At 37.3% G+C, this 27,786-nt stretch overlaps 1 protein-coding gene across 2 annotated transcripts in view; it reads left to right on the top strand.

The window, feature by feature from the left end:
• The window catches only part of STIM2 (stromal interaction molecule 2), a 151,642-nt gene that overhangs the window by 39,673 nt on the left and 84,183 nt on the right, over positions 1–27,786 (top strand). For both annotated transcript variants that reach the window (XM_043572823.1, XM_043572822.1), the window contains exon 2: positions 23,254–23,384. In XM_043572823.1, coding sequence (XP_043428758.1) covers positions 23,254–23,384 — 131 coding nt within the window. The remainder of the gene's footprint in view (positions 1–23,253; positions 23,385–27,786) is intronic.

The following is a 27,786-nucleotide window of genomic DNA, read 5'->3' as shown; positions in this document are numbered from 1 at the left end:
GACAGATTTCTCAATCAACTGGTACAGCTTTAGGTGAAAAAACCCATTAGGAATTTGATTGGAATTGCAGAGTCTTTCAAATTGATTTGGAGACAGTTGACATCTTTATAACACTGAATCTTCACATCTAATAATTTGGTAATATCTCAATTTGTTTAAGTCGTTTTTAGTGGCTCACATAAAGTTTTATAATTTTTTTGCCCTAGAGATCTTGCATATAGTTATATTTATTTCTAGGTACTTTGTGTTTTGATCTCCTCTTCTTTAAAAAAAAATTCAGTTGTCTTATTTTTATTAAAAAATTTTTTTTAATATTTGTTTTTATTTTTGAGAGAGAGAGAGAGGGAGAGAGAGAGGGAGAGAGGGCGTGAGTTCCAGTGGGGGAGGGGCAGAGAGAGAGAGAGAGACACACACACAGAATCTGAAACAGGCTCCAGGCTCTGAGCTGTCAGCACAGAGCCCGACGACGTAGGGTCAAACTCACCAGTTGTGAGATCATGACCTAAGCAGAAGTCAGACATTTAACTGACTGAGCTACCCAAGCGCCCCGCGTTATGTTTAATTTTTTAAGAAACTGCCACCTGATTTCCAGAGTGGTTGTACCACTTTACAGTCTCTCCAGCAAAGTATGAGAGATATAGTTTCTCTGCATCCTTGCCAGTGTTTGGCTGTATTGGAATTTTTTATTTTGCTCATTCTGATAGAGCACAAGGTGCTGATAGATACCACACGGTGGTATCTCACTGTGATTTTAATTGGCATTATTCTAACGACTGGCAATATTGAGCATCTTTTTATGTATTTATCTGTCATCTATCTTCTAATGTCTTTCCCCATTTTCTAATTGAGTTTTGATTAAAAAAACATTTTTTTAACGTCTATTTATGTTTGAGAGAAAGAGACACAGGGTGAGCAGGGTAGGGGCAGAGAGGGAGTCACAGAATCGGAAGCAGCTCCAGGCTCCAAGCTGTCAGCACAGAGCTCGACCTGGGGCTTGAACTCACTAACCACGAGATCATGAACTGAGCTGAAGTAAAAAACTTAACGGAAGTTGAAAGCTTAACCAGCTGAGCCACCCAGGTGCCCCAGAACTTTGATTGGTTTTTATGTGGACGTTTGCAAATAAATATAAAAGTTGAGGTAGTAGTAAAATGAACCCCAGTTCTGGAGCTTCAGCTGTTCCCCCATTTAGCCCTTTTGTTTCTTTTGAGAATTTCATAGCAAATCACACGCCTAGATTTCATGATCTTTCACTTGTAAATACTTCACTATGCATTTCTCTTGCAAAGATTTTTCAAAACTATAACCACCAGGATATCATCATACTTAATTTAACAGTAATTCTTTGAGGCACCTGAGTGGCTCAGTTGGTTGAGGGTCTGACTTTGCCTTAGGTCATGATCTCAAGGTTCATTAGTTCAAGCCCCACATTGGGCTGTGTGTTGACAGCCTATGAGCACAGAGCCCACTTTGGTCTGCCCTTACCCTGCTGTGCTCTCCCCAAAATAAATAAATTTAAAAAGAGATTAAAAAAGCAATAATTCTTTACTATTTAATACTGATAACCAATAGTGTTAGTATGTACTTAATGTATATTAGTAACTAGTACATATATTAGCAATGGATAATAGATATCTAATATCCAATACTTAATGCATATTTACATTTTTTTTTGTTTCAAAGATGTATTTTTAAAAATGGTATGTTGGAATTAGAATTCAAACAAGATCGTTAGTTACATACTCTTTTTTGATAGCACTCCCTTTTTGTTCCTCAGGCAGTTGATTTGTTGGAGGAATTGGGTCATCTGCTAGAGTAATTTGGATTTGACTGATTCCTTTCTCTTTTTATCATTTGTTCTAATCCCCTAAACTCATAGGAAGATTTAGTAGTTTAGTTAGATTAGGATTCTGATTTTTAGAAACAAATCTTCACAGGGATACTGTGTATTCCCTGTTGCATTGTGTAAGGACCATAATGTTTGATTGTTCTACTTTTCATGCTACAAAGTGAGATCAGTTGGTTCAGGTATTGTCAGTCCTGTCCTTACATTTAACAGTTTTCCATTCATCTTTTGCCTAATGGTTATGGCTTCCATTGATGTTTGTTGCCTAGATCCAATACTTTATTTGGGGTTGTAGAATAGTGATTTCCCAATTTAGTTGTTTTTGCATTTATTTGCTGGACTTTTCTTTATTTCTTTGCTGGATTTTCAAGAAAATTTATTAACTTTTTGGTTTTCATGAAATGTATTCATACAGGAAAAGCAGGAAAAATGCTCAGTTCAGCATCACCCCCCCCCCCCCCCCCCCACTGATAACTGATAACTTTATTTATCAGTTCTTAGAGTAGTGACTTGGTGCCCAACCAGTCTATGGAAGACACCAATGAAATGTTTGTTTTTTTTTTTCTTTTTTTTTCTTCATCATTTTCTTTGGGTATCAGTTTGAATTTGTGGATTTTTTTTTTTCAACGTTTATTTACTTTTGGGACAGAGAGAGACAGAGCATGAACAGGGGAGGGGCAGAGAGAGAGGGAGACGCAGAATCGGAAACAGGCTCCAGGCTCTGAGCCATCAGCCCAGAGCCTGACGCGGGGCTCGAACTCACGGACCGCGAGATCGTGACCTGGCTGAAGTCAGACGCTTAACCGACTGCGCCACCCAGGCGCCCCTGAATTTGTGGATTTTTAAAAAAGGTATTTGGTGCTTTTCAATGACATATTCTTTAAAATTTCACTTTTTGTTTGTAGGTGTTTAGACATACAATTGATTTTTGTACATTGAGTTTTTTAATCCAGCAACCTTGCTAATTTTGTTTATTTAAATTTATTTTCAGATTTTATCATCTGCAGATGGCAGTTTTTTTATTCTGCTTTTCAAGTCTTTATAACTTTCATTTCTTTTTCTTTCCTTACTGTAGTAGTATAGCACTCCAGTACTGTTTTAATAGAAGTGGGATAATGCAACCCTTCTCTTGTTCTTTACCTTAGAGGCAATGCTTCAATGTCTCTCTGTTAAGATTGTAGGTTGTTATAGGTTCTTTATCAGATTAAGGATATTTCCATATATCCCTACACATTTTATCATGCATTAATGTCCAATTTTATGGAATGCTTTTCTGCATCTCTTCCCATGATCATTTGAGTTTTCTACTTTTAATCTGTTAATGCGAATTACATTAATTGATTTTCTAATGTTAAATGGGTTTCCATTCCTGGAATGGATGTATTATTATCCTTTTTGTAGGTTATGGAATTTAATTTGCTAATATTTTCTGATTTTTACATTTATGTTCACAAGTGAGGCTGGCTTTATAATTTTCATTTTCCAGTACTGTTTTCTTGGTTTTGGTACTAACGTACCAAATAAAACAAGTTTAGGAGAAGTTTCTTCTTTCTGTTCTCTGTAAGAGTCTGTTTTAAGAATGGAATTCATTTTTCTTAATTATTTCTAGAACCTATTCATAAAACCATTGGGGCTTGGAACTTTCTTTGTGGAGAAGATTCCCAGGTGGTTTAATTTTTTAGTTCTTTGAAGAATACGAGGGGAAAGTAGAATCTTCCTGTGGTAAGAAGCTAGTAGTTACAAGTGAAAAATTCAGTTGTTTATTAATATTTTTTACTGACTGTTTTAAGTGGTATGTCTCCAGTTTTTGAGGTATAGCCTGTATACTTTTTATTTGTAAATTATACTTATTTTGAATATTACTACATTTTAAAAAGTAGGTTATCTACTATATTTCTTTAATACAGTTTAGATTTGTGTTTTAAGCTTCTGAAGTTTGTAAGATTTCTGAATAACAAATCTTTAAGGACTCTTTAGAGAACTTTCAGCCAGATATCTAAGTTCTGCTGGCTCTGCCAGTTACGGTCTTGAGTCTGTCTATTACTTTCTGGGCCTCACATCCCTCATTGATAAAAAGAATAGCCACTTCACGTAGTTTTCAGAGGATATACTGAGAAGTGCCTTATAAACCGTAAACTGTATAAGTGAAAGGTTTTAAAGATAGTGAATATAGGTGAAGTGTTCAAAGAAAGAGAGTTGGAGGAACCTTTGAGATTTGTTTAAGTCTCTCCATTTTATTGGAAGTAGAAGCTGCAAGTTTATGTGGAGAGCTGAATGCACAGCCCAGGCTTCCTGTTTCTCAAATCGCTGAGCTTTTTCTCTTTTGCCTTCCTGCAAATTAAATACTAGGTACTTGAGAGAAACTTTGACTTCTCTAGGTACATAATTGAGTGTATTATTCCTAAGAGGTTGGGTAGAAAAGTGCATGTGACATTAGGGAGAAAAAGGAATTTTAAGACTTTAGTTTCTTAAGTTACCCGTAATTAAAAGTGCTGTCAAAGTAGTGATTGTTATTTCCCCCCCAGAATTTAGACAAAGAGAGCCTTGTTATACTTTTCAGGGATTAAAATTCATCTAATACAGTAAGAAGTGAGGCCCTGTGTGGTTGCCACATAACTCTGTACTTGAAATTCCGTTGAAATTTTACTTTAAAAACCATTGCTTCAGTGTAATTTTAGTAAGACCGTGCCTTATATTTAACATGAAAACTTTCAAACTAATTGTGTTTTGCAAAAGGTGCCTCCTTAAAATCCAACTTGTCTACTTGATTCCTTAGTCTCTCCAAATACAGGCTCAAAAAAATTATTTCCTTTAAATCCTTAAGTTGATACTAATAATGAGAAAGTTTCTTATTATTTGAGCTTTGAAGATTCAATATGTTACATAGTATTTGCAGGAGGGGACTTCTTTCCTCCCTCCTTCTCCCCGTGGCAGCCTGTTTAGAGATGCCAGCCGCAGGGCCCTCCTTCCCTCCAGCCCTGCTCCCCCTTCCCCTTTTCCTCCATAAGGTGCAGCATTCACTTGGTGCCCCTTACCTCCATGTGTGCTGTTTGCTCTCATTTAAGAATTTCCTCTTCCTTTCCTTCCCATCTTACCCTTCCTCTCCCAGAGAGTCTGTTTTGGTGAAATGGGGCGACACTAGGGACGTATTAAAGGGAGGAGCCCAGGTTTGCTGAGGCACTTTTAAAATCCCAGACATCATTATACAAAGTATGTGTCTCCTATTTTAAATGAGTTCTTAAAAATTTTACTTAAGTCATTTTGATCACTTTTTTTTTTTTTTTTGAGCTAATACCATCAGATTCTAGATTTGTCAGTAGTTACTATGAATAAAAAGTTTCTGGGAACTGAGGCTGTGTTCTTTTAGTTCAAATAGTAATTTCTGTGAGATTCATTATGCATTTATATCAAATTATAATTTTGTTGTCTTAAAGTTGAAGGTCAAATTTTTATTTATTTATTTTTATTTTTTATTTTTTCAATATATGAAGTTTATTGTCAAATTGGTTTCCATACAACACCCAGTGCTCATCCCAAAAGGTGCCCTCCTCAATACCCATCACCCACCCTCCCCTCCCTCCCACCCCCCATCAACCCTCAGTTTGTTCTCAGTTTTTAAGAGTCTCTTATGCTTTGGCTCTCTCCCACTCTAACCTCTTTTTTTTTTTTTTTCCTTCCCCTCCCCCATGGGTTCCTGTTAAGTTTCTCAGGATCCACATAAGAGTGAAAACATGGTATCTGTCTTTGAAGGTCAAATTTAATGTTCAGTTGTTATAGGCTTGTGACTTTTTTCCCCTGAAAAACAAGACGTTTTCTTTAAGTAAAACTCATTACATATATCCTCATCACAAAGGTAGAACTTAAACCTGACACACAGGAGGTTTAGTTCCTTTATATGTTAGTTTCTTTTTAGGTTTAGCGGATGTTAGCTTCACTACAGTTGTATAGGTTTTCTAGAACTGTGAATTATTATTTATATTTTTTCGTTGCTCATCATAGGAATTCATGAGGGTTATGTTTTATGCTAGTTTTGCAGCCCTGGAAGCCAAGGACCAAAAGTGTTGAGAGGTTTGCTAAAGATTACGTAGGTAATAAATAGTGGAACTGAGATGTGAGCTCAGGTCTGACTAGAGAGTTGGTGGTTGTGTGATTATTTAGGGATAACGCTGGTTGATAGGTAGAGTTACTTGCTATTAAAATAGTTATGCATAAAATACTGTTAAGAATGGAGAATTGGGATTATCTGTTAGGAAGATCCAGAAGGCTTTACAGAGAGGATGAATCCTGGTGAAGTGGATTCTTCAGGGATCAGATTATGCCTTGATTTCATGCTGTGAAGACTGGGCTTTATCCTGTGGAGGACCTTGAGGTCCTGAAGGATTTCAGCAGGAGGGGTGATTTGATTAGCTTCATATTTACAGATGTGGCTCTCACTCATTTCTTTTCCCTGTCAAAAACAGAGCAAAAAGTCTGTATTTAGAAGACTGACCCAGTGGTGATCTTAAAGAACTTTGCTCTCCTTACAAGTACAGCTGCATTTAGGATAGAGATCACATCTTTTAGTGACAAAATGGTTTCTTTAGATGGAATCTAAATTTCTGCCTGGATTATGGTAATATAAGTAAGATTTTTCAGTGTAGGATCTACCCAGTGACATCATTTCAGGAAGCAAAGCTGGTATTACTTAAAATGATCACCATTTTATGAATGACTTCTTTCATTGCATTCTAGATCATTCAAAATCATTTCTTAGAAATGTCTGATCGAGTTCTGTAGGCAGAAAGAATGCAACGATTGTCAGTCTTTTTGACAACATGTCCTCATTGGCCAATTTCTACCTCTTTGATGCCACCCTGCCTCATGTTTTTCTTCCTATATCCTGAGGTGGAAGAGAGCCGTTGCAGTGTCCAATCTGTCCTGTGGTAGGTGGAGTTTTCTTGGATTATCTGTAAGAACAGTCTTCCTGTTGTTAATGAGGCCAAATAAATAAATAAAAGAGCTTGTAATGATATGAGTTTAGTTTTTAGTATTTAATCATTCAGAAATTGACTTTGTGTGTATAGATGTATCTTCTCTAAAATTACAAAATACAAAAGAAAATTGTAGTTACCTTCATGTTTGAAAATGAATAAGACCTTTTTGTGTTGATGACATCTCTACTTAATGGGGGCTATATACCATGGTGGAAAGAGTGGAGAGTTCTAGGTATTAGTAAAATTTACTTTGTAATATTTTTGCAGTCTGCCTCTTTCCATATCACCTCATTAGTATAGCCTTAGTTTAGACCTCATTGCTTGAGATAAAATTACTTGCTTCCCTGCCTCCAGTCTGCTGTCATTAAATCTACATTTTGCAGCTACATGCAGGTGTATTCTGTACACAACATAAATCTGACACTATCCCACCCATGTCTCCATGAATCTCTTAGCTCTAATAAGTTCTGCTAAATGCTTGGAGTTGTGATATAACTATAGAGGCTCCTTGAACATTTAATTTCCATGAAGTCTTGCTAGCTTAATACTTTTACACACATATGCCCCTCCCCCCAAAACATAGGTGTTTGATTTTTGTAAAATATTTTAGTGGATTTATTTCTTAATATGCTTCAAGTACCATTTTACTTATTTTTTTACTTACCTTTTTTTACCTTACATTTTTACTTACCTTTAATTAGTATTTATTAAAATTTAATAAAATACTGAATTTATTTCTTCATATGCTTCAAGTACCATTTTATTTATTTACTTAATTACTTTTAGCATTTATTAAAAAGATATAGGTAGATGTTAATTGAGGGAGGGATATAAAATTTTGAAAAGATAGAAGATAGGACATCTAACTGATAGTAGATAAGAAATTGGCACAGATCTCTGTCAACTATGTTCATAATTTTGAAGGCCAAATTTCACTGAGGCTTGTAGAGAGTGCTAAGAATAATGAAAGGCATTTTGGAATGTTTTGTTTGGAGAGAAAACAAGGCAGCAAGTTGTTTCTGATCCTGTAATGATAATAGATGACTATACAAAGTCAAACTCTTCACTGCCCATTGGATTCTCTCTTTTGTTAGGAAAATAATTGATCAAAAATGATAGATTCAAGTTATTGAAAGAGAATAGTAGGATGAGAAAGGAGCTAATTGTTCTCAGTGGCCAGGATATTTTGTTCTAGGGTTTAAAAACAACTAATTATTGGGGCGCCTGGGTGGCTCAGTCGGTTAAGTGTCTAAGTGTCTGACTTTGGCTCAGGTCATGATCTCGCAGTCTGTGAGTTCGCGACCCACATTGGGGCTTTGTGCTAACAGCTCAAGGCTTGGAGCCTGCTTCGGATTCTGTGTCTCCCTCTCTCTGCCCCTCCCCCACTTGTGTGCACGTGCGTGTGTGTGCTCTTTCTTTCTCTCTCCCTCTCTCTCTCTCTCTCTCTCTCTCAAGTAAATAAACATTAAAAAAAAGACAATTATCTTATTTTCATGATCTCTGAGCTGTCATGGAGACTGTGAATGGTATGTAAAGGCTGACAGTTTTATTTTTTAAACATTTTTTAAAGGTATAATTGGCATATAATAAATGGTTCCTATTTAAAGTGTACAATTTGGTAATTGTTAATGTATGTATACATGCATAAAACCATCACCGCAGTCAAGGTATGAACATAACCACCATCCTCCACAGTTTCCTCATACCCCATGGAAGAGGAAACTGAGAACCAGCAGCAAGTGAGGAAGAGAACAAGAATATTAGGTTGTCCTGGAAACTGAATAAAGGAGAGAATGTGCAGATGATTATGGATAGGCCAAGTAACAGGGACATGTGAATTAACCATTGGATTTAGTAAGGTAGAAATTACTTGTGATTTTGACCAGGGTAGTTTTGGTGGAATCGTGAGAGCTGAAGCCTGATTGGAGTGTATCTTAAGACAGACAGGGAGGAGAGAAATTGGAGATAGTAAGTTAGTAATGTTTTCAAGGAGATTTTCTACAAAGGGAAGCAAAGAAATGGGGTAGTAATGCAGTGGAGTTGAGAATGTCCCCCCCCCCCTTTTATTTTTTTTTTAAAGGAGGAAGAAAACTAACGTTTGTTTATATTCTGATGGATGGCAGTGATTCATTGAAAGCAAAATGTTAAGTGTGTGAATTTCTGAAGTAGTGTAGTGCTCTTGAAGGGCCAAATGGGACGAAATTTGGTTCATGAATGTAGGGATTGGCATTATATAGAAACTTGGATAATTCATTGGTGACTACAGGCTGGAGACTCAGTTTGAGTTGTAGACATTGGGAGGTAGTTCATTGCGCTATGCGAGTTCGTGGAAGTTCTCTTCTGAGTGCTTCATGTAATTTTTTTTTTTTTCTTTTGGTGAAGTATTTTCTTTTGTGAATGAGAATAGGGAGTAGAGACATCACGGGTGAGGATCAAGAAGGTGTGAAATAGGATAGAAGTGTGAACTGAGTTAAGGGTGCAGTGGAGGTCTGTGGTTATAGATTTAAGGCATCATGATCAGCCATGTTTAGATGTACAGGTGTAGATACAGAGTAAGTGGAGAACTAGGTTTTTACCAGGGCTATGGCTTTGTTAACCAAGTGTCATGAAAGGAGAGATGAGTCATGAACTTGAGTGTGTTTTCAGGAGAGTGATTATAGTAAGTGATCATAGATTTAGCTATGAAAGAAGGAGAGAAAAGACATTAAGGGTGAAGGACAGTAGTCTCTGCAAGAGATGATGGTGACTTTGAATGGGGCAGAGTCTGGATAATGTTTTAAAGGTAGAACCAACAGATTTTCTGTGGTTGGATATTATGTGTGTGAGGGTTGTAATCAAGGAATGACCTTAGAGTTTTTGGTCCTGAGCAGTTTCAAGATCTGAATTGTTGTCAGCTGAAGTGCTTGGTACTTTATCACATTCAATGGTTTGGCTGTATTTTGTTGATTTGACTGTTGTGTATAAAAAGAAAATTTTCTAGTGTAATTAAGCTAGGCAAATATAAATGTAAATCAGCTTAATCCATGACCACTCATTCAGTTTCCATATTGATTCACTCATTCAGTAAGCCTTTGAGTGCTTGCTATGTTCCACGTGGTGTTCTAGGTGATGGGAATGTGAACAAGATGCATAATTAAATCAACTATTTATATTGGTTTTAGTTCAAATTGAGAAATGAAAGTTTGGAAAATTTATGAAATAAAAGGAATTACTATGTCTTAGATGAAAATTTATATTATCTTTGTATTGAATTGCTAAGTATCTGGCTACATTGACTATATTTATTTAGGCCAGTTTTACATCTTTAATACTCTTCTTCTGGGAACTTACATTATCATGCCGTTAATTTTTAGGTCACTTATTTAAAATAACTTAAGGTATTAATATCCTAAAAAATATAAAAGTAAGTTTCAGGGTTAATAAATTGAAATTTATTTTACAGTTTGTGGACTGCATGAGAAAATCTTTACTGGCACCAGATATCTTGTTTGGAGCAGAAATGATATTTTTCAAGTTGATAGCCTGAGCAGTTTCCAAAATGTAAATCTACCCTAAGTGGAAGAAATTATACTATTTTTTAAACATTTACTTATTATTTTTGAGAGAGAGAGAGAGAGAGAGAGAGAGAGAGAGAATGTGTGAACGAGCTAGGGAGGGGCAGAGGGAGAGAAGGAGACACAGAATCTGAAGCAGGCTCCAGGTTCTGAACTGTCAGCACAGAGCCCGACACGGGTCGCAAACCCACAGACCACAGGATCATGGCCTGAGCCGAAGTCTGATGCTTAACCAACTGAGCCACCCAGGTACCTCACAAATTATACTATTTTTAAGAATATGCAGAAAACATTCTTGGGGGTAATTCTTTTAGTTGAGTCATGTGCGCCCTGAGTTTTGGACAGTGGCAGAGTTGTTGGAGAAAGTGTATATACTTTACTAAGGACAGTTCTCTGAATAGGAAGGTCAATATTTGTGTGCATATATTTTGATATATTGATTAAATAATTTAATTACTTTCAGTATTATCTTCAATAAAATCTGTGTTTAGAGAGAACGCCTAAAAGTTGATTTGTTGGTGACAGAACATCATTACTACTGAAGAGCCAAAGTAAACACAGAGAAAAGAGGTTCCCTGGGAACTGTTTATGTCTGCCATACTGGTTATGAACAGTGTTGCCTACATATGAGGGATCTTCAGTAACGTCTCTGTAACTCTGAACTCACTCCCTTCTACTTACATATTTCAAAGCAAAAACAGATGCTGGAATTATATGGTACAAAAAATCATGTGAGAAGGATAGATAGAAAAGACTCTATTGGAGACTGAAATTAATTGATGATCTTTAGAATTAGGCGTCGGTTCTCTCATAAACTAATAAACAGATGCTTTTGCCTGATTCTGGTTTTTGCAGGAGGCCCTTTATAGGCTCCTAACAAATGCTTATATCTCTAGTTTCTCACTGCTGCTTTTGGATGTCTTTTTTTTTTTTTTTTAGCTTTGGATGTCTTTAAGAGGCTGTTTTGTCCATGAATATCTTAGCATTAGAAAATGATCAGTGAAATTCTTAGGGTATACATAAGCAGTGAGTGAAATGAAAAGTATGGAGTATGGACATCTGACATGAAGGAACAAAGGAAACAGACATTGACAAACACAAATCAAAACATTTTTTTCTGATAAAATTGACATCCCTTGATGTTGGCCTTTTTGACTGAATTATTCCTGAGTTAGATACAGGTGTAGATTAGATGATACAGATGTCGATATATCTCTCCAGGGCTTTTTAGATACCAGTTCTGCTTTCTTTGCTAGTTCATACTTAAGATGTTATCATGTACTCAACTGTTTTAGGGATTCTTTGCACTGACATGCTTAATCTCCGTCGTTCATCCATATAGAACCAAGGGTTCTCATGAATATTACCCCCAACTCTAAATGGATATGTGTTGCAGGAAAACAGTGAATCAGCTGAACCAGATGAATATAAATTTAAAATGCAGACTGTCTCTTGGTGACCTGTCTCAATCTCCGTTTGCTTACTGTAAAAATATAGATAGTAATAATTATGTTTCATTATTTAAAAAAAATTTTTTTTAACGTTTTATTACTGAGAGACAGAGAGACACAGAGCATGAGCAGGGGAGGGGCAGAGAGAGGGGGAGACCCAGAATCTGAAGCAGGCTCCAGGCTCTGAGCTGTCAGCACAGAGCCTGACGCGGGGCTCGAACTCACAAACTGTGAGATCATGACCTGAGCCGAAGTGAGTTGCTCAACCAACTGAGCCACCCAGGCGCCCCTATGTTTCATTATTAATGTAAAAATTAGAACTAATGTGTTAAAAGAAATTACAGCAGAATCTGGTATATGCTCAATATTTAGTAGCAAATAAAAATTAAGAAAACCTCAGGGAAAAAAGAGGCTTAAAAAATTCTGGGAAGATATATATATATTTTAATTCAGAGACACCTTTCTAATATTTTCTGCTGTGATGTTTTAATTACCAAGAAGGATTTATAATGTATAGTTGTGTAACTATACATTATTACTTAGGAGCCCTGTGTGTTGGAATCTGAATTTGCAAACCTTTAATGTGTGGATGGTTTTATGAAACTTCTCCTTCCCAAACAAAACAAAACCAGTGTCTGTTTCTCCATAAGATAAAGGGTTGGCTGGTTGTTTCTTTCTATGCCGTATGTATATAGGCAGTTCCCAACTTAGAAATGTTTGATTTACAAACATCCCGAACATCAAGCCTCTGGCTGTGGCTTCATTTCTCTCCTACGACTACCATGAGAAGTGCACATATGCCTCTCACTCTTTCATTGAATGAAGGGTAACTTTGTAAATCTTTCTTCCATTACTGTGGAACAGTACATGGATGGGGATTTACCCATTTTTGTTGCTGAAACTAAATTGGTAGGGCATTGGATTCTGCTTCCCAGTTGGAAATGTACATTTGTTTTCACTTAGAAACAGTAAGAGCTTTCTAAAATAATTGTTTGAACAAATTAATCCTATAAGTACATAGCCAAAACTTATACTTAAATGAGTGTTTTCCATTTTCAATATAATAATCTTTGGAGATTATATACTTGTAGTAAATAATGCTCTTAATGAATCTGCTTTTAGAATTCTTGTTTTGTAATTTGCTTTCAGAGTATTCTTTTTGGGTATTTTTAAAAATAGGAAGTCATTTTTTTTTTTTTTAACGGATTGTGGGAGATGAGGAAAAATAAAGTTCTTTTGAATTTCAACAAAATAGTTAACCAATTCTTTGATCTTGGGCATATTGCTTTGCAAATGAGAATTTGGTTTATTCATCATGCAAATGAGGATTTGGTTTATTCATCATGAAAAGAAGAAGCGAGGTTCATCCCAGTATAGCAGGGCTGTTGAGAGAAGTTGAATTAGATAACCAGGTAAAGCACCTGGCGTGTAAGTTACCCCCAAAATGCTCTATTCCCTCTTTATTTTCTCTCCTTGTGTTTTAGGGTATATTTGGTTTTGGAGTCAACCAAAAGATATTTGGAGTTAAGCCTAATTTAGAAAAATGCTGTTTTTGGCATCTGTTAAGGTAATAGTAATATCATAGAAAGACTAGACTTAGGCTGCAGGAGACTTAGTGTTGAGTTCCTCCTGTGCCATTTATTAGCTAATTCCTTCATCTTTCTGGATGATAGTAGTAGGTATCTACTGAGTTCCAAATACGTGCCACCCTCTGTGTTAGGTGCTTGCAGACGTCTCATTTAATTCTAACATCAGCTTTGCCAAGTTGCTATCTCTTATTCCCATTCTACAGATGAGGAAGTTAAGGCAGAGAAGTTAAATAACTTTCCTGAGGTTATACAGTAAGTGGCAGGATGAGAATGAATTAAAAGTTCTTCTTTTCCTTTTACAGACTCCTCAACCTTCCTTTCTGTAAAATTGGGATGCTAATTTTATTTTTCGAGATTGTTGTTAAGGTCTTGCACTGTGGGAGAAGTGAGATGGTGTCATGCTCTCAGGTCAGTACCAGGCAGTAACAACAGTGCTCTTCTCATTTCCCGAGTGTTGATACAGGTAGGATGGCATTAATGACCTGTGTTCTCTATAGCTTGCGTTTGGTTGCAGCTTTTTTTCTTCTTTATTGTGGTAAAACACACATAATGTAAAATTTACCATTTAAACCATTTTAAGTACATGATTCAGTGTCATTAAGTACATTCACAGTGTTCTGGTTGTCACTTTGAGTTACCACATTCTTCCCTCCAAAACAACCCAAAATAAATATAAGCATAGTTATTGCCCTATTCTGTACATGTAATGTTGCTAATTGAAACGTTAGTGTTTATAGTATCCTGGGGAACCAGGAGTAAATAAATCAGTGTACCTGTGTACTTTTATTTTTTTTTGCACCTAGTCAACATTATTTTCCCACATATGACCGATGCAGCAATGTTATAAACATATATTACTGCTTTCTAGGAACTTAAATATAAAACACAATGGAAATATACAACTGTCAGTGAATACAGAGATAAATACAGCTGCATAAATACTCTTTCTTGTTTATTTAAATACATTGAAGGAATGTATTGGTTACCATGAATATAAATGTAGATTTTTTTTGGATGAGGGATGTGGTGGTAAATGAGTTTCATATTAAGATAGTTTCAAGGCAGAGGCATTATCTTCTGTCTCCTATCTTTAGAGAGGCTGTTTTGAGAAGATTAGCAGGAACTGTTTGAGGTGGCAAGGACAAGATGCATTTTATGGGTGGGGGAATAAGTGGAAGTCAAATAATCAGAAGATGGTAAATTGAAAAATGTTCCTGGAAAGCAGGAGGGGATCTCAGTAACTGAGTTTTTATCAGATGGTCTACTTAAAACATTTGGAAGGTTTAGTTGAGCTGGACAGTTTTTTTAAGGGAAATTTTTAGCCTAACAACCAGGGGAAACTTCTTTCTTTTTATAAGAGTAGAGACTAATTAATAGGTACTTTCTATACAAAGTCAGTGATTAAAGAGATTCAGAACTCCAAGAGGCAGTCGTCAGTCAGGAGGGATTTAAAGTAAAGAAAGGCCCTTTATTTTCTGTTCAGTGTGACACGTAGGGCATAATTAGGTACCTCTGCAGTGGTTTCTCAGCCCTCTATTGGTAGGGTTTGTTTCCTTTAACTGATGAACTTTAATTGAGTAAATATGAGAGATTCTAGAGCCTTCCACCTGCAGTTTTAGAGCGTCTGGGTATAGCACTGTGTATACCAGTTGCAACTTTTTCTTTCTCATTTGTTGTTCGGGCATGTAATCTGTTCTTAATAAATATGAACATATTTTAAATACCTACTATATGCCAGAAAATATAATAGATAATGGGTTGAAACTCATTTCTCCCTAAAAAAGTATACAGTGGCCTTTATTATTATTAGTAGATTTTTTGAGAAACATCCATTAATCTTACTGTATGCTAGGTAAGCATACAGTATGTTAGACACTGGGCATATAAGGGGCATAAGACAGACTCTGCCCTAAACAGGATATCAGAGAAGACATTACTTACTTTTGAGTTTGAATCATATCTTTGGTTTATTGAAAAATGACACTAAAGAATTATCTCTGAAGACTTTAGAGAACATTTATTCTCAAAATATTTGGATTATAATATTTGATTTGGTAAATGCTTGAACTATTAATGGAGGTGCTAAATACAGTCAATATTTATTTAAAGAATTTCTCTCAGTGGCATTAATTAAGAAAAGCCTAATCATGAGACTCGTAAATAGTTGCCCGTATGGTAAGCCAAGTCTTGGCGGTATATGATGTTGCACATTGTTAAAGGGCTACAGTCATTGGTTTGTGATTAAGAGCCGGCCGGCTCCCCTTCTTGGTTTTTCTGTGTGAAATTTGCTGACCTTAAGGGTATTATGGGCGGGAAACTAGCTCTAAAGACTGGATTTACTTTCTCAGTTTTAGTTCTTTTCTTTTTTAAAAATTTTTTCTTGTTTTATTTATTTATTTTTTTGAGAGGAGGGGAGAGAGAGAGAGAGAGCGCTCGTGCGTGCAAGCATCCACAAGCGGGGAAGGGGCAGAGAGAAGGAGAGAGGAAAAGAAGCAGGCTCTGACCTGACTTGGAGCTTGAACTCATGAACCCTGAGATCATGACCTGAGCTGAAATCAAGAGTTGCATACTCAACCGACTGAGTCACCCAGGTGTCCCAGCTTCAGTTATTGTTATTATTATTATTATTTTTGATTTTTAAAATGTTTATTTTTGAGAGAGTGAGACAGAGCATGAGTGGGAGAGGGGCAGAGGGGGAGAGGGAGACACAGAATCTGAAACAGGCTCTAGGCTCTGATCTGTCAGCACAGAGCCCGACACGGGGTGTGACCTTGGGAACAGCAAGATCATGACTGAAGTCAGCCGCTTAACTGACTGAGCCACCCAGGTGTCCCAGCTTCAGTTATTTCTTAAGCTCTTGTTTTCTTAGGTTTCTGAACTGTATTCCCTGTATATATCAGTTGAATGGGAGGGCGGAATATAGAATGTGGAGTGAATATTTATTCCTCTTAAATATTGAAGGGTGAATGGAAACCCATTTAACACATTTTGTAACTCTATGTTGTTTGGTCTGGCTCAGCCTTTTTTTTTAACCTAGACTTTTAGGCCTGAAATGTCAATCATATTTGTCTTCTTTCTTGAGTACATTCAGTTATCACTTCAGTATAACCTTTTCTTTCTGTCTTCACTGCCATGATTGTGGCTTGTATTTTGTTACTTCCTGCCTGGACTATTAGAACAGACACGAGTTGGTAAAAGCACGTAAACTAAAGCGATAGTTTCTTCTCTAGATTAAAATAAAACTGACTGTATGGGAAAGCATATTTTGAACTTGAAAGCATTACACAAAATATAAATTGTAATTTCTCTGTTACAGTTCTTGTGTCACAGTCCTACTTAAAAATCATCAGTGACTTCTTTAGATGCCTCTTTCAGAGAGATTCATTGTCCTTCACTGACTGATAGCTCCAGGTTATTGTTCCAGATTCATATCCTGCTGCTGCCAGTGTTTTCTTCCTCTCTGGCGAGACTGTTGGCATAGCTGGGGACTCTGCTGTTCTGTGGTGTGTGGGACTGGCCTGTGCATTCTCGTTGTTTAACATCCTTAGCCTCCACCCCTCCACTGGATGACTGTAGCAGCAGAGTGGAGAGAGGTGAGCGGGAGGGGGGAGGGCAGGGCACTGAGTGACACTCTCGGTTGAGAACCAGTCTGTTAGCCAGACTACTCCTTGTGAGTTCCAGAGCCCATCTTATTTTCTGTTTGAGTTTTTTTTTTTTTTTTCTTTTCTTTTTTCTGACCCCACGTATTAAAATCCACTTTCTCTGAGCCTCCTGGGTGGCTCAGTCGGTTAAGCATCCGACATCAGCTCAGGTCATGATCTCACGGTTCGTGAGTTCCAGCCCCACGTTGGGCTCTGTGCTGACAGCTCAGAGCCTGGAGCCTGTTTCAGATTCTGTGTCTCCCTCTCTCTGCCCCTCCCCTGCTTGCACTTTGTCTCTCTCTCAAAAATGAATGAACATTAAAGAAATAAAATCTAATTTTTCTTTCCTAATGCCACTAAAAATGTGATTGCTTGCATGTAAAAGTCAGACATCAGTATTTATTAGGTGTAGTAATATATAGTAATAATCTACATATTTTATATATATATATTAGTAATAATATATAGAAAGTAAAACTGGCTTAGTCTTTTACCCCATGTAGTTTTATCTTAACTGCCAAGAGTATAAAAGCCTTAGAGAAGACCATCTGTATTTTGTTTAATAAATATTTAAACAGTAATATTTGACAATGAACAAATAAACTTTATACTTTAGGTTCTAGGGAGCCATTGAATGGTTTTAACTGGAAGAGTAAGCTTAATAAATTTCTACTAACTTAGGTAGATTTAACATTGTTATAAAGAGGTAAGGAGTTTTGTCGTCATTTTCTACATCGTAGTATTCTTACCTGCCATGTAATTTCTAGAAAAGTTGTTCTCTTCCAAACATTTATATTGAAAAACCAATTAGGCTAGTGATTCAGTACACAGATATTTTTTGAGCACTTGCTGTGAGCAGGCACTGTTCTAGGCACTCCGGAAAGAGCAGTGATCACAACAAAAGCCTGTAATCTCATGTTGACATTACAGTGGGGTAGTTGGGCAGTAAGCAAATACATAAATAGATACTGTAGTGCCCTGCAGTAAAGTGCTATGAAGAATAATAGGGCAAGCAGAGAGAGCCTAAAGGCCAAGGCTGTTTTGGAGAGGGAAATAAGATGGCCTTTGAGGAGAAACAGTTGAGTTGGAATGAAGGCAGTTTCCTGAGCCTGCGTGGATTTGGAAGAAAACCCTGCAGGCCAAGGAACTAAGTGGGAGCTTTCAGTGAGTAATGTATTAATATTATTTTCTTTTCTTTTCACTTTAGAATAATCCCTTCATAATCTGTCCCTCACTGATATTGTCAGTCTTTTCTCATAGTTTTCCAATTAAATGGGAACAATAGGGGTGCCTAGGTGGCTCAGTCAGTTAAGCAGTTAAGCCTCTGATTCTTGATCTCTGCTCAGGTCAGTATCTCATGGTTTGTGGGATTGAGCCCTGCATGGGGCTCTGTGCTGACTGCAGGGAGCTTGCTTGAGATTCTGTCTGTCTGTCTCACTCTGCCCCTCCCCTGCTTGTTCTCTCCCTCTCTCTCTCTCTCTCTCTCTCTCAAAATAAAATAAATTGAAAAAAAAAATCAGAACAGTAGTGCTTACTTTCTAGGCAAACTGAAATGTATAATAGGCAATTTACATATAGTTGTATATGATAGGCATTCTGTAATTAGTAGTTATTGTTATCATTATGTTGTTAGTATAATAGCTATTAGCACATTATGTTCTTGCCTATACGTGTCTTCCTAGAAAACATTTGCTCGTCTTTTAAGAATAAATGTAAATATCACTTCTCCTTGAGTTTTTTCTTGCTATTCATGTAGACGGAACTACTCCTTTAGTTTTGCCACCATTATGTATTTACTACACGTCTGCCATTGTACTTGCCATATTGAACTTTATTTACTTGCTCTACTTTTTGTATACCGGGCTTCTAACCTAGTGTCTGACATCTATACATTTTCTAGATAAAGAGTATTCAGAAATTCATTTATTTGCCTTGTAATACTTACGTATAAGTAAATCGTTCAACAAATGTATCAGTCACTGTGGTAATAATAAACTTACTATCAAGGTTTGTTCAAGGGGAGTGTGGCTTGAAGACATTATTAAAAGGAAAGGTAATGTAGGAAGTATAGGTATGTATTCTAGATTATCAACATCATGCAGTAGTGTCCCTTCTGTGGGACACATTTATGCTTCTTGGTGTTCTTAGCTCCTTGGGTCCTGGTAATATTTGTGGTAGCAATACTTTATTCTCTGATGTTGGTGACACTGTGACCCATTTACATTCATTATGCTGATGCTGGAACATGGATTGGAGTCTTGAAGACTTCATTTGAATCCTAGCTCTGCCACTTCTAGGGATGTGATCTTGAGCAAGATACTCATGAGTGCCATTTCCTCATCTGAAAATGGAGATAATATGTGTCCCCCACAGGGTTGTAGAGATTATGTATATAAAGCAGTATTGGTTTCTGGAATGTAGTAGATGTTTCTTAGGTGAAATCATTTTACTTCATTAGACTTTGTTTCTGCAGAAATCATACTGAGGATTTGTTTGACTTTGAGTAGAGGAAAACAAGTTGGAATTTTAACAGTGGTGTTTGTTGGTTGCTGACTTCGGTTAAGTTTTATTTTCTTTTGGCTGATTTCTTTTTCTTCAGCAGAAATTGCTGTTCTTGATCCAGAGAAAAGAAAGGACTGCTCACTGTATAGTGCTAGAAAGGTTTATGACACCATATTGCATTTAATACGAAGTGGGGGCACGGAGCAGAGGAAATCTGTCCTAGTTGTCACACGGGTGTCCAGCACCAAGCACTGGGCTGGCACCTTCCAGGCACTCCATATCATGTCTCGGTGAACAACTGAATTCTGTTTAGGTATCTGAGAAACACGTTTCTGGCTGTGGAACACAGGAATGTGCCGGTGCATTTGGGGTAGCTAAGGCGAGGTCAGTGAGGCAAAGGAGAGCCATTTTGGCGTTTCAGCAGCTGTCTTTGAAACCATTCTCCCTGATTTATTATATGCACAGATCTTTTGTAACAGTTTGTATATTTGAAAAAGAAATTTAGGTCAGCCAATTTGGGTTAAAATGATCACTTGTGCTGAATTGACCTAGAAGGGATACAGTTGAGAAAGAAATGGAAAGGACTTTAGAACAGGTAATGGGGCTCAGAATTCACAACTGTTCTAAGTCAGATTTCTAGTCCTTAAGTCACCGTACCAAAAGGAAATACAATTTTATGTGGGAAAATGGATCACCCTTGCTTTATCCTCAACTCCTGCCCTTCCTTTCCGCCTGCAATTCTAACTTGGCAAAACGCCAAATCCTAGAGCCGTCTTCGTCATTTGCCTCCTCCATTCTTTGGAGGCCTGAGGTGCTGCGTGCTGCTAGGATTACAGTAGCACTTCCTGACCGCTGTGCCTCCCAGTCTTGCCTCCAGTCTATTTTCCACTATCACCAGAACGATCTTTCTATAATGCATCTGATTGTGTTCGGCTTCTCCTTGAAAGTCCTGTATGGGCTTCTCATAATTTTCAGGATGAAAATCCAAATTCCTTAGTGTGGGGAAAACCACCCTTAGTCTTAGAGATCTAGCCCCTTCTAATTTCTTACTGATCTCTTTTCTTCTTTCCATATATTCTCTGTACTCCAGACATACTAACCAGTGGCATTTCTCTGAACGTTCAACATTTTTCTCATGACACTGAACGTATGATGTTTCTTTTTCCACGCATGCTTTTCTCTCCTTCCCAAGGTCATCAATTATAGGTCATATAAAACCCCCAGGGTTACCGTTAGAAAACATCTGACTTTTCTCTCCTGGTCTGGATTGGTGCTCTTCCTCCATGGCTCTCATAACACTCTACACGTAGTGTTTTCAGTGGTCCCTAACTTAAAATATTGTTGTGGTCCACATGCCTCCTTTATCACTAGACTGTTTCCTCATGCCTGTCACTGGTTTGCACAGCATAAAAGCCTAGAAGTTTGTGATTTAGTGTATGAAGTAACAATTTATCAGAGACACAAAATTGCTAAACTAAGCCCTGGGTATTATGAATGTGAGAAACAGAAGACGTTTTCCTGCCTTGGTCATAAGCTCAATTGTATAGACAAAAGGATCCGTGTAAGCAGTTAGAGATTAATAAAGTACAACATTAACGAGGACTTAGGTTGAATGATATGAGAATAAAATATAATCAGGTTTCAAATCCCTTGGCATTTCATATCTGCTCTTTATTTTTCTCCTCAGTACTTACCCACTGCTAGCTGCTAGCATGCTCTACCTTTTACTTCTTTATCTTATTATGCTCATCTCCTCCACTAGGCTGTAGTTTCATGAGGAAATTTTTTTTTTTTTATACAGAGAAAGCGAGAGAGCGTGAGTGTGCACTGGGGAGGGGCAGAGGGAGGGGGAGTGAGAGAATCTTAAGCAGGCCCCCCACCACCCAGGCCCCCCTCATGAGGAATTTTTATCTCTCTTTTCACTATGGTATTTCCAATGCCTGACATATGGTAGATGCTTAAGAGATATTTGTTGAATGGTTGGAATGGTGTTCGGAGGAGGAAGTAATCGCTGGAAGATAGTATAGATATTTATGAAAGACTTCCTGGAGAAGTTACATCCTGCAACAGACCTTGAAAGATAAGGTTTATTAGATAAGTAAAAAAAAAAAAAAATCAATTTTATTTTTATATGAAGTTTTTTCAGATATGTTTCTCCTAATTTTCTTTTAAAGCTTTATATGGTTTTCAGAGCCCTCATTATTCACTCCTTTTAGAGTTTGACAGGGTTGACCACAAAGCCTGTTTAGTCAGTAAGTGATGCCAACCCTTCTATACTATTTGCAGTAACTGCGTATGTTTATTATGGACGCAATAACACATTGTATTCAGATCTTCTTTATTCTCTATGTTATGGTATCTGGGAGCTTTTGCTTCATAGCCAGTCAAAATAAGTACAGATGAGTTTGAATTTGTAGGCGTATTAGGGCTCTGGTTGTTTCATGAATTAGGGGTCATAACTGACCATTGTTCCTGTAAGTTCTTAGATTTTAGCAAATCTTGATTAGAGTTTTAAATACGTATACACACGTATGTCACAACGTTTATCATTGCATTTTCCCTTTTTACAGTTTCCTTTTCTGTTTCTTTCTCTTCCAAGACTAAATTAAAATTAGCTTTTGAATTAAAACTATTAAAAATGTTAACTCACCAAAATGAGTTATAACTGGAACATGTAGGTAATATAGATTTGCGTTATTCTTTTACCAAAAAAATTTATTAATTGATTTCCAGTACTGGCTTTGTGCAGTGTTTTCTCCTAAGTACAGAATTAGATCATTTCTTAGGCCATTATAGCTACAGTAGATTTAGTAAGCATCTAGACTACTTTATTTTAGAGGTGTGGTAACTAAGACACAAGGACAAGTGATTTGTCCAAAATCAGATTGTTAATTTGTAACAGGGCCAGAATGATAAACTAGATTTTTAGCTGTTGTTGAGAAAACCAAATTGTGGCTAACTCTTCTATTATGCTAGTAACTACTTTATTTAAAAAAATTGTTTTTAATGTTTATTTATTTGAAAAATTTTTTTAACGTCTTACTTATTTTTGAGAGACAGAGCATGCGTGGGGGAGGGGCTGAGAGAGGGGAGACACAGACTCTGAAGCAGGCTCCAGGCTCTGAGCTGTCAGCACAGAGCCCAGACTGGGGCTGGAACCCACAAACTGCGAGATCATGACCTGAGCCATGAACTCTTTGATTCTTAAATAGAAAAGTGAAAAAAAAAGTTTCTAAGTATCGTGTGCCTATCCTATATATATCCTTTTCTTGTATTCTCTGATATTTTCCTAGGATTCACATTTTAATTGAAGTGGATTATTCGAAAATAGCCCCTTGTATTCTGTGCTTTTTAGGTTCTTTTTTTTTAAGAAAGGAGCTCTGTTTTTGGGGGGAAATAATTAGTAAATATAGTAGGTTGGATAAGAAGAAAATGGCTAAAGATGTGGAAGCAGTTAGACAACCTGAAGTCAGGACGGGAGTTACTCCTGGTTGTGGTTGCCTAGTAGCCATTAAATTCAGTTACTTATTTTTAGTCTGTTGTGTTCCTGTATTATACTTTCGATGACTTTGCTGGACTTTTTAAAATCTGTTGGTTTGACTTAGTCTGATATTTGATGTTGTTTTTCTTGTCACTTGTATGCCTGCAGCCTGTGTTTTGGCATGGCAAGTCAAAACTGCCCTTTGTTCTGTTGCAGATCCCTGCCTGTCACTGAGTCCGCCATGTTTCACAGAAGATGATCGATTCAGCCTGGAAGCTCTTCAGACAATCCATAAACAAATGGATGATGACAAAGATGGTGGAATTGAAGTAGACGAAAGTGATGAAGTAGGTGGAAAACTTTGCTGGGTGTCCTCTTAAATTTTCCCGTTGTTCCTCAGGTGACTCAGCTCCATCTTTAACATCTTCAGTTTTTCTCTTTGCATCTTAATTTATATGGTTTTCCTTTGTTCTTTTCTCCCCACGCCTATAGAAGTCTTCCCAGTTTAATGAGAATCCTCACGTTCCTGCATTTCTCAAGCATAAATCTGTTTTGACGGTATCAGTTATCTGTTGCTGCTTTACAAACCACCACAAAACTTGGTGGCTTCAGGTGACAACAGTTTATCATTTTTCCTGATTCTCTGGGTTGATTGTGCTCAGCTGGGTGTTTTCGCTGTTCCCTTAGGTATGGGTTGAGGTCACTGGTGGTTGCGTTCAGTTGGGGACTCTGCCGGGGCTGGAATGATGACCTCTTAGCCTTCACAGTCTGTCTCCATGTAGTCTCTCATCGTTCAGAATCTAGCTCAGGCTTCCTTACAGCATGGCAGCTGGCTTCCAGGGGGCAGTGATCGGAGACAGCCAAGTTCCCATGTGAAAGTGCTTATCATGCCCCTGCTTGCCAGTGCCTGTTAATATCAAATTGGCTTAAAGCAAGTTATTTGGCTAAGCTCATAGTCTGTGTAGGAGAGGATTATACAAGGGCATGAATGCCGGGAGTTGTGGCTCATTGGGGGTCACCAGTGTACTGGTCTGCTGTACCTGCTGTGTGTGTAAATCATGTTTCATTTCTTAAGCATTCTCATCTTCCCCCCAGCGTACCTCCAGTGTCCCTCTTAGGTTCTCCATGGAAGTTGTTTTCTTCGCTTGACTGTAGTCTTATTCTAGCCAAATCCCCTGGTCATTTTCAGGCCTCTTTCTTTGTTATGTTTGTCATGGTTGAGTTGCTTCTCTTTTGGTTCATAGGATACTAAATTACATTATCGTCTAATGTTACGTAACAGTGACATTCTCTAATCCCATTGTTATCTAGTAGTAACATTCTCTTCAGATTAATTCTTGATCTGCCGTATAAAACATTTGTCCTGCAGATGCACATCCTTTTTTAGGCTCTACTGGACTCCCCCATCTCTAAGCCAGGCCACCTTCCTGACCAGCGTATATTGCTTTCTGTCTGACATCTTTTGAGTGTTCTTACTTCTGCTTTCAAGTTAGTTTGTCTGAGACAAAATCTCAGCTCTCCTCTTTGAAACACCTCACTGTTCAGTGGCACCTCTGTACCTACTTCTCCTCAGTTCTAATTCTTCTAAGTCAGGGTTGGCAGACTTTTTGTTGTAAAGGCCCAAATTATGGGTTGAAATGTGTCCCCCGCACCCCCCAAAAAAGGACATATTTTGAATTCCTAACTTCTGGTTCCTCAGAATGTGACCTTATTTGTAAGTAGAGTCATTTCAGATGTACTTAGTTAGGCTAAGGATATACTGGACTTGTGTGGGCCCCTAATCCAGTATGACTGGTATCCGTGTAAGAGAGGAGAAGCACCATGCAATGGGGAGACACTTGCAATGGGGGGAAGATGACCCTGTGACAAAGGAGGCAGAGGCGGGAGTTACAGCGCTGCAAGTCAGGGAATGACAAGGATTGCTGACGACATCAGAAGCTAAGAGAAAGGCATGGAAAAGAGTTCTCTGTTTCTACAGAGCTCAGTTTCCTCAGTGGTCAGGTGGGTGGGACTGAAAGTTCCAGCCCTCTAATCACCTGGTCTTTGTGCTGACCTGCCCCGTCCTGAGATGATCTAGAGGCCCCATTGTAAGTCATCTTTTAGCATGAACTCAGGTGTGATCAAAAGGGGCAAAATACTCTCCTATCGCTCAGGAAATTCCTGTGCCAGGAACCAAGGACAAAGGCCAAATATATTTCTTACTACATCACAATTACAGAAACATTTAAGTCTGAAAAGAGTAGCAAAAATGCACATTTTTTTCAGTCATTAAAAGTGCCATCAGAGGGAGATCTGTTAAAGTTGTGTATAATATATAGACAGAGAGGTATTAAGTAAGCTTATGCAGGTATTTGACAGCCTATTTAAATGTATCTGATTGCATAATAGTTCCTCGAATTACAAGTTATTTTAATCTTTTTAACCTCATCGTCAGATATTAAATGCTCAAATGTGTGAAGTGTTATTATCGCCATGAGAAACAAAGTAAGCATGTGTGGCTATATAACTTGTACCTCAGGGAGACTCGTCTTGAGTCATTCCAGTTTCAGTGGAGTTCCAAACATTTTGTAATAAAAGTTAGAACTAAAAACCTTTTGTTAAAATTTAAAATTTATGTTAAAAGAACTTAAGAATTCTGTGGGTATGACAGGTGCTTTGATGTTTAGAAACAGAAGATGCTATCCTTGGCTCTGCATTTCTTCTAATATTAATATTTAAAAGCAAATAAAGTATGCCTTTATGTTTCATCAGTACCGTACAGAATCTAGGAATCCCCTGCCCAGTGTGTAGCTACTAGCTACATTGGGCTGTCGAGCACCTAAAATTGACCTGTGTTAAAAGTGTAAAATGCACTTCAGATTTTGAATATGAGAAAAATAGTGTAAAATATTTGAACTTTAAAATACCGATTACCTGTTGGGAATGATAATATTACGGACATAGTGGATTACGTAAGATATAAAACTAATTTCATGTGTTTCTTTTTACTTTTTTAATGTGACTTCTGGAAAAGTTAACACCACTTATTTAGATCAAATTAATTTGTATTGAACAGCTCTGATCTAGAGACTGGCATGTTGTAGACTTTAAGGAATGAGTTGTTAATTCTGTGGCCCCTGGACTGTTTCGTGCCTTCTGTTCAGAATAGCTACATCTTGATTTGTATTTCTTATAAGTGTCTGTTTTTTAAAGAAGTAAATGGTAATACCGTTATGGGTTTCGAGCAGTCATCATTCAAAAACTTAATGAGTTTAATAGAAACTTTTTTTCTTTAAGTTTATTCATTTATTTTTGAGAGAGAGAGACAGAGAGAGTACATGGGGGTGAGGGGAGCAGAGAGAGAGGGAGAGAGGGAACCCTAAGCAGGCTCCACACTGTTACCATGGAGCCCAGTGTGGGGCTCGAACTCACAAGTGTGAGATCTTGACCTAAGCCGAAACCAAGAATCAGACATTAACTGACTGAGCCACTCAAGGTGCCCAGTGGGAAATCTTAATTAAGAAAATTAAAATACCTAATTTCTTGTGATTTTTTTTGTTTGAAATGTTATTTTTTTTAATTTAGAAAAATATTTAGCATTTGAAAATGCGAGTTGAAAACTTAATTTTTTTTCTCTGTAGTTAGTGCTTCTGCTTTTTGTTTTTTTTTTTGTTTTCGGTTATATGAGAAAGCATTTACTTTTCTAATTTATTCACGCATTTAATATTGAGCTAATATTTGAGGGTCTGGTTATGCCAGATACTCAAATAGAGCTTAGAGTGTATCCGGGACAAAACAGACAGAATCCCACATAAATCTTCAAGCCCTTCAGTGAACATTCTGTTGGGGCGAAAAGGCAGACTAAACAAAAAACAAAATAAGCTGAGAAAAGAGGGCTGAGGACAGGTAGATGATAGATAGCTGTGATTTTGAATAGGGTGGTCATGGCAGGCCTCATTCAGAAGGTAACTAACATTTACTTAAAGTGTATGCTGTATTCAGTACTTGGACAAGTAAGAGAGTAGGTATCTGGCAGTTTTCCAGTACTATTCTCAAACTGAAATTAGAGGACATGAGTGTTTTAGATTAGGAACAGGATGTAAAGCTTTTGCTCCGGCCTCAGATCAAAAAGATTAGCTGTCAGTGCATGCTCAATCTGTGTGTGACCTGTTTGGATTGAGTTTTTGATTACCTTCAGGGTTGTCTATTCGGCCAGCATTGAAGATAGGTTGGAAAGTGTAGGTACTTTCTTAACAAATACTTTGAATAGGAGAAATGGATGGTTTCATTGCCCTGAGCACAGTGTAGGAGGCAGTGAGAATTCATGTTGTTATTGCCTGCTTTGTGACTGAAAACCTTATTATAGTTTCTAGGGTGTCTGAACTTTGTTGTCTGTTTTTACTTTTCCTCTTTTTAAAAAAGTTTTAAAAATCCTTTCCCCTCACCTAATTTTTCTTCCTTTTTATCCATGCTTCCTTTTTAGTGAGGTCATTAAGAATAAGTAGTTTTAGAGTTTTTGTTCTTATCAGCTGTTTGATGTATATAATCAAGTTTAAAACCAATTTATATAAAAAAAAAACTGTACCTGGTATTTTGGTTTTTCTTACATTAGCTGTTCTGCCTGAAACGCACCTTTGTCATCATTTGTGTATACACTGCTTAGAAAACTTAGCTAACAGCACAGATATATGTCTGAAATAAGGAGAATCACAATGAAAGCAGGCAAAAGTAGGGTTAGAAAAACCTAGTAGAAAATACCTTTTATTTATT

This window comes from Prionailurus bengalensis, chromosome B1, assembly GCF_016509475.1.
Source record: "Prionailurus bengalensis isolate Pbe53 chromosome B1, Fcat_Pben_1.1_paternal_pri, whole genome shotgun sequence".
Taxonomy (NCBI): domain Eukaryota; kingdom Metazoa; phylum Chordata; class Mammalia; order Carnivora; family Felidae; genus Prionailurus; species Prionailurus bengalensis.
The sequence above is the reverse complement of the archived record's forward strand: the minus strand, read 5'-3'. Positions and strand labels throughout refer to the sequence as shown.